Source organism: Ochotona princeps, chromosome 24 (assembly GCF_030435755.1).
Source record: "Ochotona princeps isolate mOchPri1 chromosome 24, mOchPri1.hap1, whole genome shotgun sequence".
NCBI classification, from domain to species: domain Eukaryota; kingdom Metazoa; phylum Chordata; class Mammalia; order Lagomorpha; family Ochotonidae; genus Ochotona; species Ochotona princeps.
The window spans coordinates 3,131,673-3,147,617 of NC_080855.1; the positions used below are offsets into that span (position 1 = coordinate 3,131,673).

The 15,945-nt window shown below is 51.1% G+C and overlaps 1 protein-coding gene across 6 annotated transcripts in view; it reads right to left on the minus strand.

The window, feature by feature from the left end:
• TRRAP (transformation/transcription domain associated protein) overlaps positions 1 to 15,945 on the minus strand; it is a 103,270-nt gene that overhangs the window by 14,675 nt on the left and 72,650 nt on the right. For 4 of the 6 annotated variants that reach the window (XM_058681145.1, XM_058681146.1, XM_058681148.1 and 1 more), the window contains exons 55-60: positions 15,454 to 15,566; positions 14,775 to 14,910; positions 7,726 to 7,917; positions 6,454 to 6,682; positions 5,698 to 5,963; positions 5,110 to 5,210 (exon numbers count right to left, since the gene is read on the minus strand). In XM_058681145.1, coding sequence (XP_058537128.1) covers positions 5,110 to 5,210; positions 5,698 to 5,963; positions 6,454 to 6,682; positions 7,726 to 7,917; positions 14,775 to 14,910; positions 15,454 to 15,566 — 1,037 coding nt within the window. The remainder of the gene's footprint in view (positions 1 to 5,109; positions 5,211 to 5,697; positions 5,964 to 6,453; positions 6,683 to 7,725; positions 7,918 to 14,774; positions 14,911 to 15,453; positions 15,567 to 15,945) is intronic. The other 2 variants (XM_058681149.1, XM_058681147.1) reach the window with 1 other exon arrangement.

Sequence of the window (15,945 nt, forward strand, 5' to 3'; positions counted from 1 at the left end):
CGTCCCCCAAGCCAGGCCAGTGCAGGGACTGAACACGCCACTGCAATGTTTCCACTGTGTGCATAACTCGTATGAGCTTGCACAGGCTGCCCACTGTAAATTCAACCCTGCCTGCTCAAGTGCCCGCTCCTGGCCTTTTGGCTGCATTGGCTTTGGTGTGGAACTGTCAACCTGTTCTCCACAGCAGTTACAGCATTTTATTATCCCACCAACAATGCGACAAGCTAAGGCCAGGACATCAAAAAACATGATGTAACAATAGAAGCTGGCCCTCGGCCACAGCCAGCAGCAGGCCCACTCCAAGGGTGTCCGTGCCACCCAGGAGTCCATCCGACAGGAGAAAAGCCATGTGACACACCACATTAACAAGACAAAGGAAAAAAGTCCACAGAGACCTGACACACACAGAGCCACCCGGCAAAACCGAACACCGAGAAAGCACAGCTCCCAGCTGACACCACACTCACCAGCGAGGACTGAACGCTCTGCGCCAAGACGCAGGAAAGGCAAGCAGCTCATCAGCCAATTCAACAGCACTCGAACACAGTGCCCAGGAGAGCTGGGCGACAAATCCAAACAAATAGCGCTCGAACACAGTGCCCAGGACAGCTGGGCCACAAATCCAAACAAAGAGCACCTAACTGGAAAAGACAACGTCAAATGCTGCTTGTAGATGACATGAGTCTTCATGCAGAAAGGGAGCCATAAGATTGAAACCTGTTAAGATCTTTATACAAAAATCAATGAACTGGGGCCGGCGGTGTGGCCTCGCAGCCAAAGTCCTCACCTTGAACGCCCCGGGATCCCATATGGGCGCCGGTTCTAATCCCGGCAGCTCCACTTCCCATCCAGCTCCCTGCTTGTGGCCTGGGAAAGCAGTCGAGGACGGCCCAAAGCCTTGGGACCCTGCACCCACGTGGGAGACCCGGAGGAAGTTCCAGGTTCCTGGCTTCGGATCAGCGTGCACCGGCCCGTTGCGGCACACTTGGGGAGTGAATCATCGGATGGAAGATCTTCCTCTCTGTCTCTCCTCTCTGTATATCTGACTTTGTAGTAAAAATAAATAAATCTTTTAAAAAAAATCAATGAACTGTCTGTAAATGAAACCAAAACAATTCCATTTGCAGGATCATCAAAAGGAACAAAACTATTTAGGAACAACTTTATCATGAAGTGCAGGACTTGAAGTTACAACTCTAAAACATATTGAAAGCAATGGAAATTAAATTAATGGAATGATGCATCACCGAATGGCTAGACACCCCCTAGGTTAACATACAGACTGAATGTAATTCCTATTACAGTTATAACTGGCCGCCTCCCCTTTATGCAGAAATGGAAAACCCGTATGGAAATACGGCACGGGTGTAAGGCACAGCAGTTCAGAAGCTGCTGGGGAAACCTAGGTTTGAGTCCTGGCTGGTTCACATTCCAGCTTCTTGCTAACGTGCACCCTGGGAGGCAGCAAATAATAGCACAAGTACTCGAGCCTCCACCACCAACGTGAGAGCCCAGAGCCTCCACCACCAACGTGAGGGCCCAGAGCCTCCACCACCAACGTGAGAGGCCAGAGCCTCTACCACCAGTGTGAGGCCAGAGCCTCCACCACCAATGAGAGGCAAGAGCCTCCACTGCCACCATGAGAGGCCAGAGCCTCCACCGCCAATGTGAGAGCCCAGAGCCTCCACCGCCAATGTGAGAGGCCAGAGCCTCTACCACCAGTGTGAGGCCAGAGCCTCCATCACCAATGAGAGGCCAGAGCCTCCACTGCCACCATGAGAGGCCAGAGCCTCTACCACCAATGAGAGGCCAGAGCCTCCACTGCCAACATGAGAGCCCAGAGCCTCCAACGCCAACGTGAGAGCCCAGAGCCTCCAATGCCAACGTGAGAGCCCAGAGCCTCCACCACCAGTATGAGAAGCCAGAGCCTCTACCACCAGTATGAGAAGCCAGAGCCTCTACCACCAATGTGAGAGGCCAGAGCCTCCACCACCGCCAATGTGAGAGCCCAGAGCCTCCACCGCCAATGTGAGAGCCCAGAGCCTCCACTACTAATGAGAGGCCAGAGCCTCCACCACCAATGTGGGAGCCCAGAGCCTCTACCACCAGTGTGAGAGGCCAGAGCCTCCACCACCAACGTGAGAGCCCAGAGCCTCCACCACCAATGTGAGAGGCCAGGTTTGAGATCCAGGTCCTTGGCTTTACCTTTGCCCAGCCTTGGCCAAGGCAGTCATTTTGGAAGTAAGTCAGTAGATGGAAGATCTCAAATAAATAAAAATTAACAAAGTAAGGGACTCCAAGGACCCCAACAGCAATCAATGGGTAGAGTCCAGAAATAGATCCATATACAGTCAATGGGCTTTTAAACATTTTTTGGAAATGTATTGGTAAAAAGAGCTCCTATCTACTATTCCTCTCAAAATGGCCACAATGTGAGCTAAAGCTGGAAGACAGGAACTCAGTCTACGTCTCTGACGTGGATGGCAGAGGCCCAATGACTAGAGCCATCAGCCACTGCCTTCCAAAGCCCTGCGGCAGGAGCAAGCTAGCGTCCGGGGCAGAGCTGGGTACTGCCTCAACCAGGCACTCCAATCCGGGACGGGGCATCCTAACTGCAAGGCAACCACTGCTCCTGGTCAACTGATCTTCATCAAGGATGCCACTCGAGGGAGGGCGAATGAACTCATCAAACGCTAGGACAACTCAACGCACAGGGACATGCATCCCACACCATATGCAAACTGCTCAGAAAGGATCAAAGACCGAAGTGTAAGAGCTCAACCTGTAAAATTGACAAAATAGGTGACGTGAGTTTAAACCACATTTTAAAAAATATTTTTGGGCCCGGCGCCGTGGCCTAGCGGCTAAAAGTCCTCGCCTTGAACGCCCCGGGATCCCATATGGGCACCGGTTCTAATCCCGGCAGCTCCACTTCCCACCTAGCTCCCTGCTTGTGGCCTGGGAAAGCAGTTGAGGACGGCCCAATGCTTTGGGACCCTGCACCCACGTGGGAGACCTGGAGGAGGTTCCAGGTTCCCGGCATCGGATCGGCGCAGCATCGGCCCATTGCAGCTCACTTGGGGAGTGAATCATCGGATGGAGGATCTTCCTCTCTGTCTCTCCTTCTCTGTGTATATCTGGCTGTAATAAAAAAAATGAATAAATCTTAAAAAAAAAAATATTTATTTTTAAAAGGTAGTTACAGAAAGAGGAGAGGGAGAGGCAGAGACAGAGAAAGATCAATCTTTTATCCACCGATTCACTCCCTAAACGGCAGTAATGGCCAAGCTGACCCAAGCAGAAGCCAGGAGCTTCAACCGGATATCCCACCTGAACACAGCGGCCCAAGCACTGGCCTCATCTGCTGCTTCCCTGCATCAGCAGGGAGCTGGACCAAAACGGAGCAGTCGGGACACAAATGGCACCCATCTGGGATGCTGGCACAGCAGGTGGCAGTCAGACCAGCTATGCCTCGATACTGGTCCTGATCATAAATTCTTAGATGTCACCAGAAATGGATGCCAAAAAACTATATGAAGTGGACATTAGCAACATTTAAAACCGGTTGCACTAGAGGACACTGTCAAGAAGGTGAAAAGAAGACGCAAAGAAAATATTTGCATAGCACGTATCGCAAGGAGACTAGGATGGGCTATAAATCAAACAGCAAGAAAGCAAGCATTGGTGAGGAAATGTTAAAACTGCAAAGCTCCACCATCACTGGCCAGAACGTAAGCTGGTGCAACCACCATGGGAGGCTCTGGCCACTCCTCCAACACCTCCCGTGACCCAGCAGTCCAGAGAGAACAGGAAATGCTCTCCACCAGCCAACGACACGAATGCTCCTGGCAGCACTGTTCCTAGCAGATGCCAAGTGCAGCTAATGCAGCGGTTGGACACACAGATGAGCGACGCAGAGTCACCCGGCTCCGGGAAGGAGCAGTTCCTGTGTGTGACACAACTTGGACAAGCCCCGCAAACATCCCGACTGGAAGCTGCCAGGCTGAGATGTTCACTTGGGTGATGCTATCTACAGGAAATGCCCTGAGCAGGCATATCGCCAGCAGGCTAGTAGTTCTCCAGAACGATGCTAAGAGACACAGCTGCCTTTCGAGGATGATGGAAATGTTCTGGATCCTGTCAGTGCAGATGGCCACACAACACAGCAAGTCAAACCCACCTAAGTGCGCACTTCCAAAGGGAGTGTCTTAAAATACCACCACATCCTCACCTTGACAATATGGCCTCCTTATTTAAAGGCAATGTAAACACACAATCCCTGGGGCCTGGTGGCTAGTGGCAGCCTAGTGGCAGCCTAGTGGCTCAAGTCCTTGCCTCGCATATGCCAGCATCCCATATGGGCACCAGTTCATATCCCGGCTGTCCACTCCAACAAGCTCCCCGGTTATGGCCTGGAAAAGCAATGGCAGACAACCCAAGGCCTTGGGACCCTACACCCATGTGGAGGACCTGGAAGAAGCTGGAAGCTCCTGGCTCCTGACCGGATTGGCTCAGCTGGGAGCTTTGAGCTTCTACCTCCTTTTCTCTGTAAATCTGACTTTCCAATAAAAATAAATAATTAAAAAACAAAACAAACAAACACAAAACAAAAACCACCTCCTGTATTAGGGAACACGTGACGCGAGCTCCAGCACCTGTGCTGTGTGCCAGCAGCACCTGCTAAGAACATCTTATTTCCAGCTGCTCCCCACAAGATGCCGACTTCTCTCCAACAGGATAGGCAGCCTCAACAGCCAGCAGCAACAGTCCACAGGGAGGGCAACTGTGTGCCAACACAGCACCGATTCCGACAACCTGATGCTGGCTGGACGTGGCTCCTGCGCTAACACTGCAATCAGCTGTGCTCGAGGGCGGGGGCGTCGGACACGAATGCAGGCCAGCAGCATCTCAGCAGGCAGCACACACCATTGACAGGTCACCACCTCCACAGAGGGACACCACCTAGGCAGCCACGCCCTGCACTGTCTCCACCTCCCGCCCACCTCCAGCTGACCCCATGGGCCCCACATGGGCTTTGTGTCATAATGAGACAAGTCCCCCTCCAGGCAGGGCCTTTACTATTGCCCCCTCCCATTGCCACACACATACTTGTTGATCTGGGCCAAAAACATCCCCTTCAGCGCGTAAAACTCGGCTGTCATCTCTTTGGTGAAGTATTTTAAGTTTGTAGACTCAATAACTTCAAGGCCCTGTTCAGAAGAGAAAGAAATGAATAGGGAAAAAATTCCCGACACTGACATGCCATGGAACACCTGCAGTGCCTTAGTAAGTACACTGTAAACGAACAGCATCAACTCCCCCATCTGTTGGCAGACACAGTTTTTACCCTGAACCACGGAGAAGCAAACGGAAGCTGAGACATGAGCCAGCTTCCCTGTTTTTATTACTATTCCTCTGAGCACAGCCCAGTCTACCCGATCCCCTGACAGTTCCGTGTTGTTGCTTGCCTGACCCAATCACTGTGTGTGTACCACAACAGCCTGCAAGTGTGGGAGACGCAGGAGCGGCTGCCCTCCACTGTCCTCCTGCCGTGCTGAGGCCGTCACCAGGCAGGAAGACACCCCTCACCCTTGTCCTCTGAACCAGGTGGGTTTCCGTCCTCCACCCACCCCCATCCTCTGAGGCAGGGGCTCCCTGGCTGATCCCCACGTGAGGGTCGGGACAGGGTCCTGTCACCTGCATGCACTCGTTTTTGCCCATCACTCCTGCCAGCTGCAGGTAGCACTTGACTTGCTGTCGAATCTTCTGGAAGCAGTCCACTATGGGAACGGTCGGAATGGTATGAATGCGACTCAGTATATCCAGAGCCACATTGACCAATCCTTGCTTCCGGGCAATCTTTCCATACTGGATGATGGCTGAAGCTGATGCGTGAACCCCAAGCATGGCGTTATTTGAACTCGGATCATGCTGGGAACTATTTTCATAAGCAGTTACAATAGCTAGAGGGTGAAGAAATGCAGCATGAGTCATGTCAAACACGTTCAAAGTGCACCACAAGGAGGCCTAAAGAACGAATGAAACACACACAGCTCAAGGGGAGGGGAGAGCTCGGCAGCTACCTCGGTGACTTCTCTTCGGCTTTTACCTCAGGAGCAAACCACGAAGACACTGCCTAGCGGGCGAACCCCAAAGGACCCCCTTAACCCAAGGCCGGCTGGCAGCTTCACCAGCACACAGAAGGACAGAAAAGCAGGGGCCACCACAGGGAGCCCCCAGGACCAGAGCTTCAACGCCAGGAGCCAGTGCCCTGGACGCCACAGGCAGTGCCTGGAAGAAATCCTCTCGGGGAGAAGCTCTGTCCTCTGCCCTCCCCGTGACTACTGCCACCCGGCAGCCCCCACCGCCCCCCACCGCCGCAAGAAACCCTGGGCAAAGGAGACAAAAGGGAACAGACATGAGAGTAGCGGGGCGGGGCGTCTGGGAAATTACATGATGGATGCATGCCGGACCAGGTCGGTTTACCCTGGTAATGGTGCTGCCGCCACATGAAGATGCTGCTCCAGTGCGACAAGTCATCTGACACGATGGGCAGCCGGTTCCTCCAAGTCTTCACCACCGTCTTCATGTCGTGCAGGCTGTTGTTCCTGCCCAGGTTGCTCGGCTGCAGACCAGCATTTATTTGAGCAGCTTCCTGCAGTTCAATGATTTGCTGGGCTGCCTAGTGGCCAACAAGAGAGGTTGCACAGTGAGCATCACTAGGAAATCGGGGGAGAAAAGCAAACCATTACCAGAAACCTGACTACCGTCAAGTGTAACGCCAAGGTGAACGCCCTCAATGCACACGGGCGCCACTCAGGCCACGCTTCAGCTCATGGCGCCATCAAAGTCACAACAGTGCCTGACACGCTCTCCACCCCAACATGATACCTTCCACGAATCCAATTTTGCAGCCTTCTCCATGGAGAACAGCGCAGGCACTAATGCTTGCTAATGGGAAAGCCCCAAATCGCTCCTCCTCTTCCTCCCTCCTCTGCATGGCGCTGTGGTTGCCAGTGTGGAATACCAGCCTCACCCTCCTTTCCCATGATCCAGTCCAAATCCCAAAGCTTGGCTCTGGCAGGCTCTGAGGGCTCAGGAGCACCGTCTGAATGGCACCAGTGCTGAACTCCCTACCCAGCCCTTGCAGCCATCACCACTAACAACAGCTGTCATGCCCCCCCAGGAGCCCCCCAGCAGCCATGCTCCATTCTCAAGGCCTGACCCCCGATGGCTATTCTTTGTCCCAGTCCTTTTATGGACATTTCACAAGAATGAGATCACGAGAGGTGTGGCCTTCCAGGACTGGCTCACTGAGCACGCTCTTGAGGTAACCATGCTGCAGTGTGGACGTGGCATTCGGGTCTCCTATGGCTAAATCGAGTGGAGGCATCGACTTCCCCAGCTTGCTTCCGTATTTTGGCTGCTGTGACCGGTGTGCTACAAACATTCCTGTACAGGTTTATGTGGCTCCACTTTACTTTATCTTAGGTCCAAACCTAAGGAGTAGGACTGCAGGGTCACGACATCCTTACACACACACGGCCTCATCCTGTCTTCCTGAGGGCTGCAATAGAGACTCAGCCTTGGCACTTTCTGCATTTGGCTCCACCTTCTTTTTCCTGAGGATGAGCTTACAAGGTAAAGACAAGACAAAGGCTCAGGCCCCAAACCTGGACATGAGCCTGGACGTGACAAGGACCAGGTGGGGAGCACTACACTCACCTGCAGAAGAGGTGTGTGCACGTGGGACACGACGTGGGGCAGCCGTCGCCACTCGCGAATGGCCAGGCTGCTGGCCATCTCCACCAGGCGCTCGATGAAGCTGAGCTGCTGCTCCTCAGGGTGGCAGATGGCCAGGTATCCTCGGTACATATTGACCTTCCAAGCCATTTCTTTCGGGCAGCTTACTTCCACCTAAGATAAAGAACGTCACGCAAGAAGTGATGGCCATTCATCTCCGTGCAAGGGTCAAAGAATACAGAGACCTCTTTTTGTCATCAATTATACAAAGCAATAAAGAGACACCAGGCTCTTTAGGGGTCGCCCCAACTAGGTCGCAGCACCCGCTGCTATGCGTGAAGACTGGGTCTGTGGCAGGCTTGCAGGGCTGCACCCATCAGCTCGTGGGAAATATGGCTGGACATGCTCCTGCGTCTGTGGATGCACTAGGTGGACTCTGTCAACCAGCAGACCTTGGAAAGATTTTCTCAACTCGGGAGCGACAAAAGTGACAACATCTCAGGGCTTTCGAAACCACTGAAGTAACACCCTTGGAACATTCTTCCCACAACAGTGTCTCCAGGGCATCAGCAAATGATTGTCTCCCATCCCCGGGGGCTGATGTACCGTAACCAGCAAGGAGCAGCCCTCTCCCCGTCCTCCTCCGCAGACACACGTGTCCCACCCACCTTCCTCCACACCTGACCCTTCCCACCCCCATCAGAAGCCCAAGGGGCATGCATCACTCTCAACTATGTAAACAATATTAAAAAGAAAATTGAAGATTAGAAAAAAAGAAAACAACAAAAAAATTCGAGGAAAAACAAACCAATGACAACAACAACAACAAAAGCCCAAGCTCTAAACCCAGACTTTCTTAGTGGACTCACTCATGTGAGGCTACCTGTCCTTCTCTTCCTCCTCCTCCTGCTAATGGCACACCAGCCATTAGGTAGTTTCCCCAAAAAGAAAAGTGACAGGCCGAGTGAACAGAACCACTCTACTCCAGTGGGATGGTGTGCTTGTAAAGCACCAGAAACACGCCGATTTCCAGAATGAAAAGAACTGGAATAATTCGCAATTGCTTCCAGCTCACGGTATTACTCCGAGGAATTAATCAAGCTTGTTCAGGAACTAATAAAAGCTTACAAGAACCACAGGTGTTTAAAGAGTTTACTGCTGTCATGTGAAAGCCAGGCATTGTTACCCACTAGGAGATGGCCCCTGGATGCTGGTTCTCTGCTGTGAAGGGGACAAGCCGGGCCCCGGTGCTGCTGTACCCGGGGCGTGGGGCCACATGCACACACAGGTTTCACTCCTGCCCCGAGAGCCCCTCACTCTCAACTTGAAAAAATGTATTTATTTGAAAGATGCGGTGAGAGATCTTGTATGCACTGGATTCATCCATATATGGGCAAAAGGGCTGGGGCTAGGCTGGATCTCCTATGTGGGTGCAGGGACCAAGCACTTGAGCCATCTTCTGCTGCTTTCCCAAGCCATTAGTAGGGAGGCGGGCGCGCAGCGCAGCAGCCAAGGCCTGAATAGACACTCACATGGTTTGCCAGCATCACAGGTGGCAGCTTTCGGCTGCTGTGCCACAGCACTGACCCCTCTGAGAGCCCCTTCTGGAGAAAACATCTTAACATGGCTATATCCTACCACTCTCTTTCAAAGCATTTAGAAATGTAAGTGATGACAAACTTAAGCTTTCAAACACAGCGCTGACTGAACAGATGCCAGGACGTGTGGGTGAAAGGAGACCCCCAAGTCACTTTGCCAGGACCCTGAAAAAGCACCTCCAGGGAGAACCAAGATGGCAGAACAGGGTAAGGACACGTTTAAATGGACAGAGAAACAGTTCATTAGGATGAAGCAGAGAGGACAGAACAGCAGCAGAGGGGTACCTGGAGACTGACAGACACAGGAAAGCAGTGGTGTTGCAGTGACTGATACTCCAGCGGCATTCAGCAAACGGCTATCTGAACTCCCCCAGTAGCTGGAACTCCAACAGCAACCAGGTGGGAAGGGACTTTCACTGGCAGCTTGGGAGGTGAACCCAGACAAAGAACTGTCCGTCCTGCTGGTCCGTTTGATTTGACCAGGAGCAGAGACAGCAGCAGATCACAGATGGACAGTGCGAGAACAGGGTGGATTTCACAGCCCAGTCAGCCCCCCTGGAGCCAAATTGGGTGCCATTTTGCCTAAGGAGGCAAAGGCAAGGGAAAGGGCTGTGCATACACTGAGCTGGGAATGAACTCGCTTCTAACTCAGTGAACTGCAGCAACGTGGCATTCTACAGGTTCCACCCAAGACAGGTCTGGGTAGCACTCAGATCTGACGGCCAGCAGATCAAGAACTCTAGTAGTGGTACGTCAGGTGCCATTTTGTACACTGTGGCAATAGCTTTAAGACTGCAGGGACAACAGTGAACTGTGCATGTGCTGAGCTCGCAAGAAATCACTGAGTTCCATGGATTGCACTGGTCCTGCAGGAAAATAATACCGACTGCGACATACTATGACTCAAAATAGGTCCGTGTGGCACCCAGACCTCACGTCCAACAGGTCCCAGCAAGATCAGTGCCACCAACAACCTAGCTATATAGGATACCTGGTGTCTCTCTAATCCTGGGACGTGCTCCAACTGGAAGTAGCAGAAAGGTTGCAGAGACAATGGTGCAACCTCAGCACGATATCACAGGAGGTGGAGATTGGGGAGCCAGGAGTTGGGGCTATGGAGTTCTTGGTGGAAATCTAACAGAAGAACCCAGACCTGGAACTTGCTGGAGGGAGTGCACAATTGGCTGCAAGCAAAGAGTGGTGTGCCAACTGCAATAAGTAAAATCGAACTGTAGACCTGTGGGTGACACAGCTTAGAAACCTGCCCCAAGAAGAAGAATCTGCTAACCAGAAGTACAATGACTAAGAGCAAAAGAAGAGACAAAGGCACAATGAATATTACTGAAAACTCCCCTGCAAAGGAGCAAAACCTTTTGCCAACCGCAGAGTTAACTGAGAAAGATATCGAGAAAATGGGGGATACAGAATTCAGAAAACTCATTTTAAAGTTTCTGGTCAACAATGAGAAGCACATACAAGAGTTCAAAGAATTTAAGGAAGCAATAAAGCAAATCAAGGCGGATATATCAGAAATTAAGAACACAGTGGAGCAAATTAAAAGTAAAGTGGAGAGTCTCCAAAATAGAATGAAGCAAGCAGAAGAAAGAATCTCAGAATTGGAAGATATTTCCTGTCATCAGGGAGAAGCAAACAAAAAGCTGGAAGCAGAGTTGAATCAGGCCAAAAAAAGTAGTCAGGAATTGAAAGACACTATAAAGAGGTCAAATATAAGAGTTATGGGATGGGCCCAGAGCCATGGCCTAGCAGCTAAAGTCCCCGCCTTGAATGCGTTGCGATCCCATATGGGCGCCAGTTCTAATCCTGGCAGCTCCACTTCCCATCCAGCTCCCCGCTTGTGGCCTGGGAAAGCAGTCGAGGATGGCCCAATGCTTTGGGACCCTGCACCCATGTGGGAGACCTGGAAGAGGTTCCTGGTTCCTGGCTTTGGATCGGTGCAGCAGTAGCCGTTGTGGTCACTTGGGGAGTGAATCACTGGATGGAAGGTCTTCCTCTCTGTCTCTCCTCCTCTCTGTGTATCTGACTTTGTAATAAAAATTAAAAAAAATCTTAAAAAAAAAAAAAAAAGAGTTATGGGAGTCCCAGAAGGTGCAGAAAGAGAAACTGGTTTTACAAATATACTTAATGAAATCATAAAGGAAAATTTCCCTAATCTAGAGAAAGAATTGGGAAACAACATCCAGGAGGGGCACAGAACTCCCAACAAGGTTGACCAAAAGCGATCTTCACCAAGACACATGATCATCAAGCTCTCTTCAATCTAACATAAGGAAAAGATCCTTAAATATGCACATGAAAAAAAATCAATTAACATATAAAGGAATGCCAATTAAACTCACAGGACACCACTCACAGGAAACCCTACAGGCCAGAAGAGAATGCAGCAACATATTCCAGATTCTAAAAGAAAAAAATTGTCGGTCTAGGATAACATGTCCAGCAAAGCTTTGTCTTGGAAAATGAAATAAAATTCTTCCACAGTAAAGAAAAGTTAAAAGAATATGCCTCTTCCAAACATGCCCTACAAATGATACTTCAAGATGTTCTCTTGACAGAGAAGAGGAATAGCACCTACCAAAACCAAAGGCAAATGGGAAGAACATCCCAGTAAAATGACAACAGAAGACTAAACCAATGAACAACCCATTCCTAAAATGACGGGATCAAATTACCACCCATACATATTAAACTCTGAATGTAAATGGCTTAATCTCAATTAAACGTCACAGATTAGTACACTGGATTAAATAACAAAACTCATCTATTTGTTGTGTAGAAGAGACACACTTCAAGAAAAATCAGCGGAAACTATATCGCATGGGATTTGATGTTTTCTCTTAGTTTCATCTCTTCAAAACACTTTCTTCCGATTAAATCATTCAATGACTCGTAGATCATAGAGTAGCATCATTTTCTTCAAGAAGGTTCTTGATTTTCATTTCTTCAACTACATGTTAGTCATTTAGTAGCATATTATCTAACTTCTTGGTGTTAATTTTTTTCTTCCTGTTGTTGATTTTGTTTTGTGGCTCTTCATTTAAGGGGATGTATAGTAACTGTGTAATGGAGACTGTCATATCTAGTAACATGTTGACTTTTCATTTAAGGGGATGTACAGTAGCTGTGAAATGGAGACTAACATCCAGATGTGAGGATACAATGCAGCATGCATTTCTACTTCCAGACAAAGATGGATTTACAATGAAACTGTTTACTATAGCTTGACAATAGGATGCTGGACTCTCTGCCATTGTCCATGCCTGCAATGATGGGCATATGACTGTGTATGAAGAACTATATTTTAGTAATGATACAGAGGAACTGGGGGGGGGGATTGAATTGGGGCTGGGATAAGGGAAATACCTGGAGCCTATGGAACTATATCATAAAATGATAATAATAATAAAATGTAATAAGATGCAAAGAAATAATGTATTTCAAAAAAAAAAAGAAATGCTGTGTTTGGTACATGTTATTGTTACACTCAAGCAATCTTATTGCACTCGCTCAAAATTCATTCTGTTAGTTATAATTTATAGGAGAAAAAATTTGTATTTTAAAGAAGGGATTCTGGTTAAGATTTGGTCTTTGCTTCCAAGCTGTTGCTTTTTCATCTCACATCTTTTGCACATTCTTTTCATAGTTTTTGTGCTTTAGTTTCATAATGGCACCTTGCATTGTGTTCTTGCAATACAAAACACAGTGAGTTTTTTTTTCACTAATAAAAGGAGTATTTACAAGAAAAAAAAAAAGAAAAGCACCTCCAGCGGCACCCTCGGGGGCACAGGGGACCCCAAAACCACAGATTATAGAACAGGCTGAGTTTCTGACACAGCACACCCCTGCTCTCCCCAACCACTACCTGACTGCAACAGTGACGAAACAGAAATTCCAACCGCCCAGTGGCTGGGCCAGCATTACCGCACCAACTGTGTGTCCCCTGCAGCACTGCGATGCGATTCAACAGCCCCAGGATCCTGCTCATCACCACCCTCCCTGTCAGAACCCCAGGAACAGAGGCAGCACCTGCACTTCCCCTCATGGAAAGACACTAGCGAAGGAGTCATGCCAAGCCACACAGCAACAGCAGCACACAGCCACTGCCACAGTCAAGGTGGCACAAGGCTCACTGCACACTGTTTGCATGCTTCTCCCTTGGCAGTGACCAGGGTATGTGCAGAGCCGGCCAGGTCAGCTTCCTGGTTAGCCTGAGGGACAGTGAGAAGCACCCACACACACACTTTCTCCACCCGCCTGTGGCCAACAGGCACCCTATCAGATCCTGGGGTGCAGCTCAAGCCTTGGGCCCGTTTCCACCTGCAGGTAGCACTGTCCTACATCTCTGCTGTCCAGCACTCTACACTGCATAAGAACTAAGCATGGCCGCTGCAACACAAGCCAGCACCTGAGGCTCGAGGTCAGGGAGCCCACCGCGGCCCGGTGTGTCACTGCTGAGGCTCAAGGTGAGGGAGCCCACCACGGCCCAGTGTGTCACTGCTGAGGCTCGAGGTGAGGGAGCCCACCGCGGCCCAGTGTGTCACTGCTCTTCAGCCACTTGTACACCTTCCACTGAAACAGAGAGAGGGTGACAGCATTTCCTGCCCTTAACCTCCACAATGACAGCACCACACAGATGACCAGGAAGGGGCCGACGCAGAGGCAGTGGGAAATCACCTGGATGCAAAGGCACTGGGAGAAATCCCAAAAGACAATCTTAGGAGTGTCTGCACTTGCTCTGAATTCTTCAGACAACTTAGATTGAGCTCCCACCCAGGGATGAAACAGAAATGCCCAAGAGTGCTCCTGGGTATGTGGAAACGCTGGGTGGACCCAGGGGCAGAAGAACGGAAAAACAGAGCAGGCATGCCAGGTAGGCTGGGGGTCCGCAGAGAAGACAGCACCACGTCATGCCAGTGCCCCCGCACAGCGTCAGTGCCTCTGTAACTGACAAGGATGCGCTGAGCCCCAGCCTCCCACAATGCACTCATTCCTGGGGAAAACCGACAAGAAAGCAAAGTACAGCTGAACCTCACTCCCACTGAGCTGTCAGCAGGTGGGTCGCACGCACAGGGCGCTTCACCTCGTACAAGAGGCTTCTGCTGACTACCCGCAGCTCCCGGGAGCCCAGCCTGTGCCTGGGTTCCAGTAGTGCTTCTGCCACCTCGCTCCTCTGATGGCTCCGCCTGATAGGCCACCACAGCAACACAGGCATCATAACTGAACGAGGACCCAACCTTGGTGTCTATGGGGTCAGACTCAGGATAGGTGTCTGCTTCCTAGAGCTCAGTCTAGGCCTGCTCTGAAGGAACAGAAACTCCCAGTAGACACTCACTCTACAGTCAAGGAAATGCAGGTGACCACAGGCCACCCCAGCCTTGTTGCTTCCACGCCAGGGGGCGGGAGAGGGCGTCTCACCTGCACCAGTGCCTCCTTCATGGCAGTCCAGTTGGACACACGCCACGCGCACTCCAGGACCAGGTAGGGGTTGATGTGTCCTTTGGACTGGCCGTACTCCGTCAAGGCCTCCCACTGGTTCAACTCTTTCGAGCACCTGCAAGTTCAGGTAGTCAGGGAAAGAAGGGCTCAGTTCTCAACTCACAGGTACAGCCAAGTTGCCGGACGGGGTTCTCCATTTACTGGACGGAGGGGACTTCCTACCCTCAGGTTCACTGCCCAGACACATGTGATGCCAAGTGGGGCTGAAGCTGGAGACTGGAACAGAGTCTGGGTCTCCATGTGGGCAGCAGAAACCCACCCACTAGAGCCACCCCCGTTTCCTCACATGGTCATCCTAGGCTGGGGGCTGCAGTGAGAAGTGAACCCAGGCCACTCGACGGGGATATGGACACTTTAACTGGTGGCTCAAGTCCAAGGGGAGAGGACAGGATGTTACACAGCAGGCACAGTGTGGATGCTGGGCAGAGGTCCCACTGCAGAGACCCACCTGCTTCCAGCAGCCCAGGCAGCCCACCCCCAGCGAGGGCCCAGGAGCCTGCAGCATGCAGCTGTGGCTGACTCCTGCTCCTTGTGTGCAGCCAGAGAGCAGTCCCCTCTGAGAGGTCTCCCACGATTGTCACGCTGGACCGCGGCTCACCGGATCCAGTGGTCCTCCCAGAGCTGGTACTCGGGGAAGACGGCTGGGGACGCGTTACTCCGCTCGTGTTCCTTCTTGGCTTTATCCATTGCCTTTTCATACGACTCCTGTGCCTAAAAACACAACAGATGCTCTCAAGCCACTGCTGAGAAACTGCAGCTGTTTTCGGATTGTTTTTACTGCCTTGGCTCAACTGGGACAGGTCAGGTCACAGAGCCGGAAGCACCCCCTCTCTGAGACCACGTGACCCCTGCACCCTTCTGCATGAGACCCCATGCGGCATGGGACAGAACCACTTCTTCAGGTTTCATCAGGGTGGGGCACGGTGCCATGCCTGTATGTCCAAGACTGTGTCCTGCATGCTGCTGAGTGCCACGTTTTGAACAGTGGCCCATGCTCAGGGAATAGACAGATCTGAGGATTCACACATTTAGGGGCCAAATGCAATCTCCCTTCTGGTTCCAACCAAACAGCAGCTGCAGGTGGTAACAG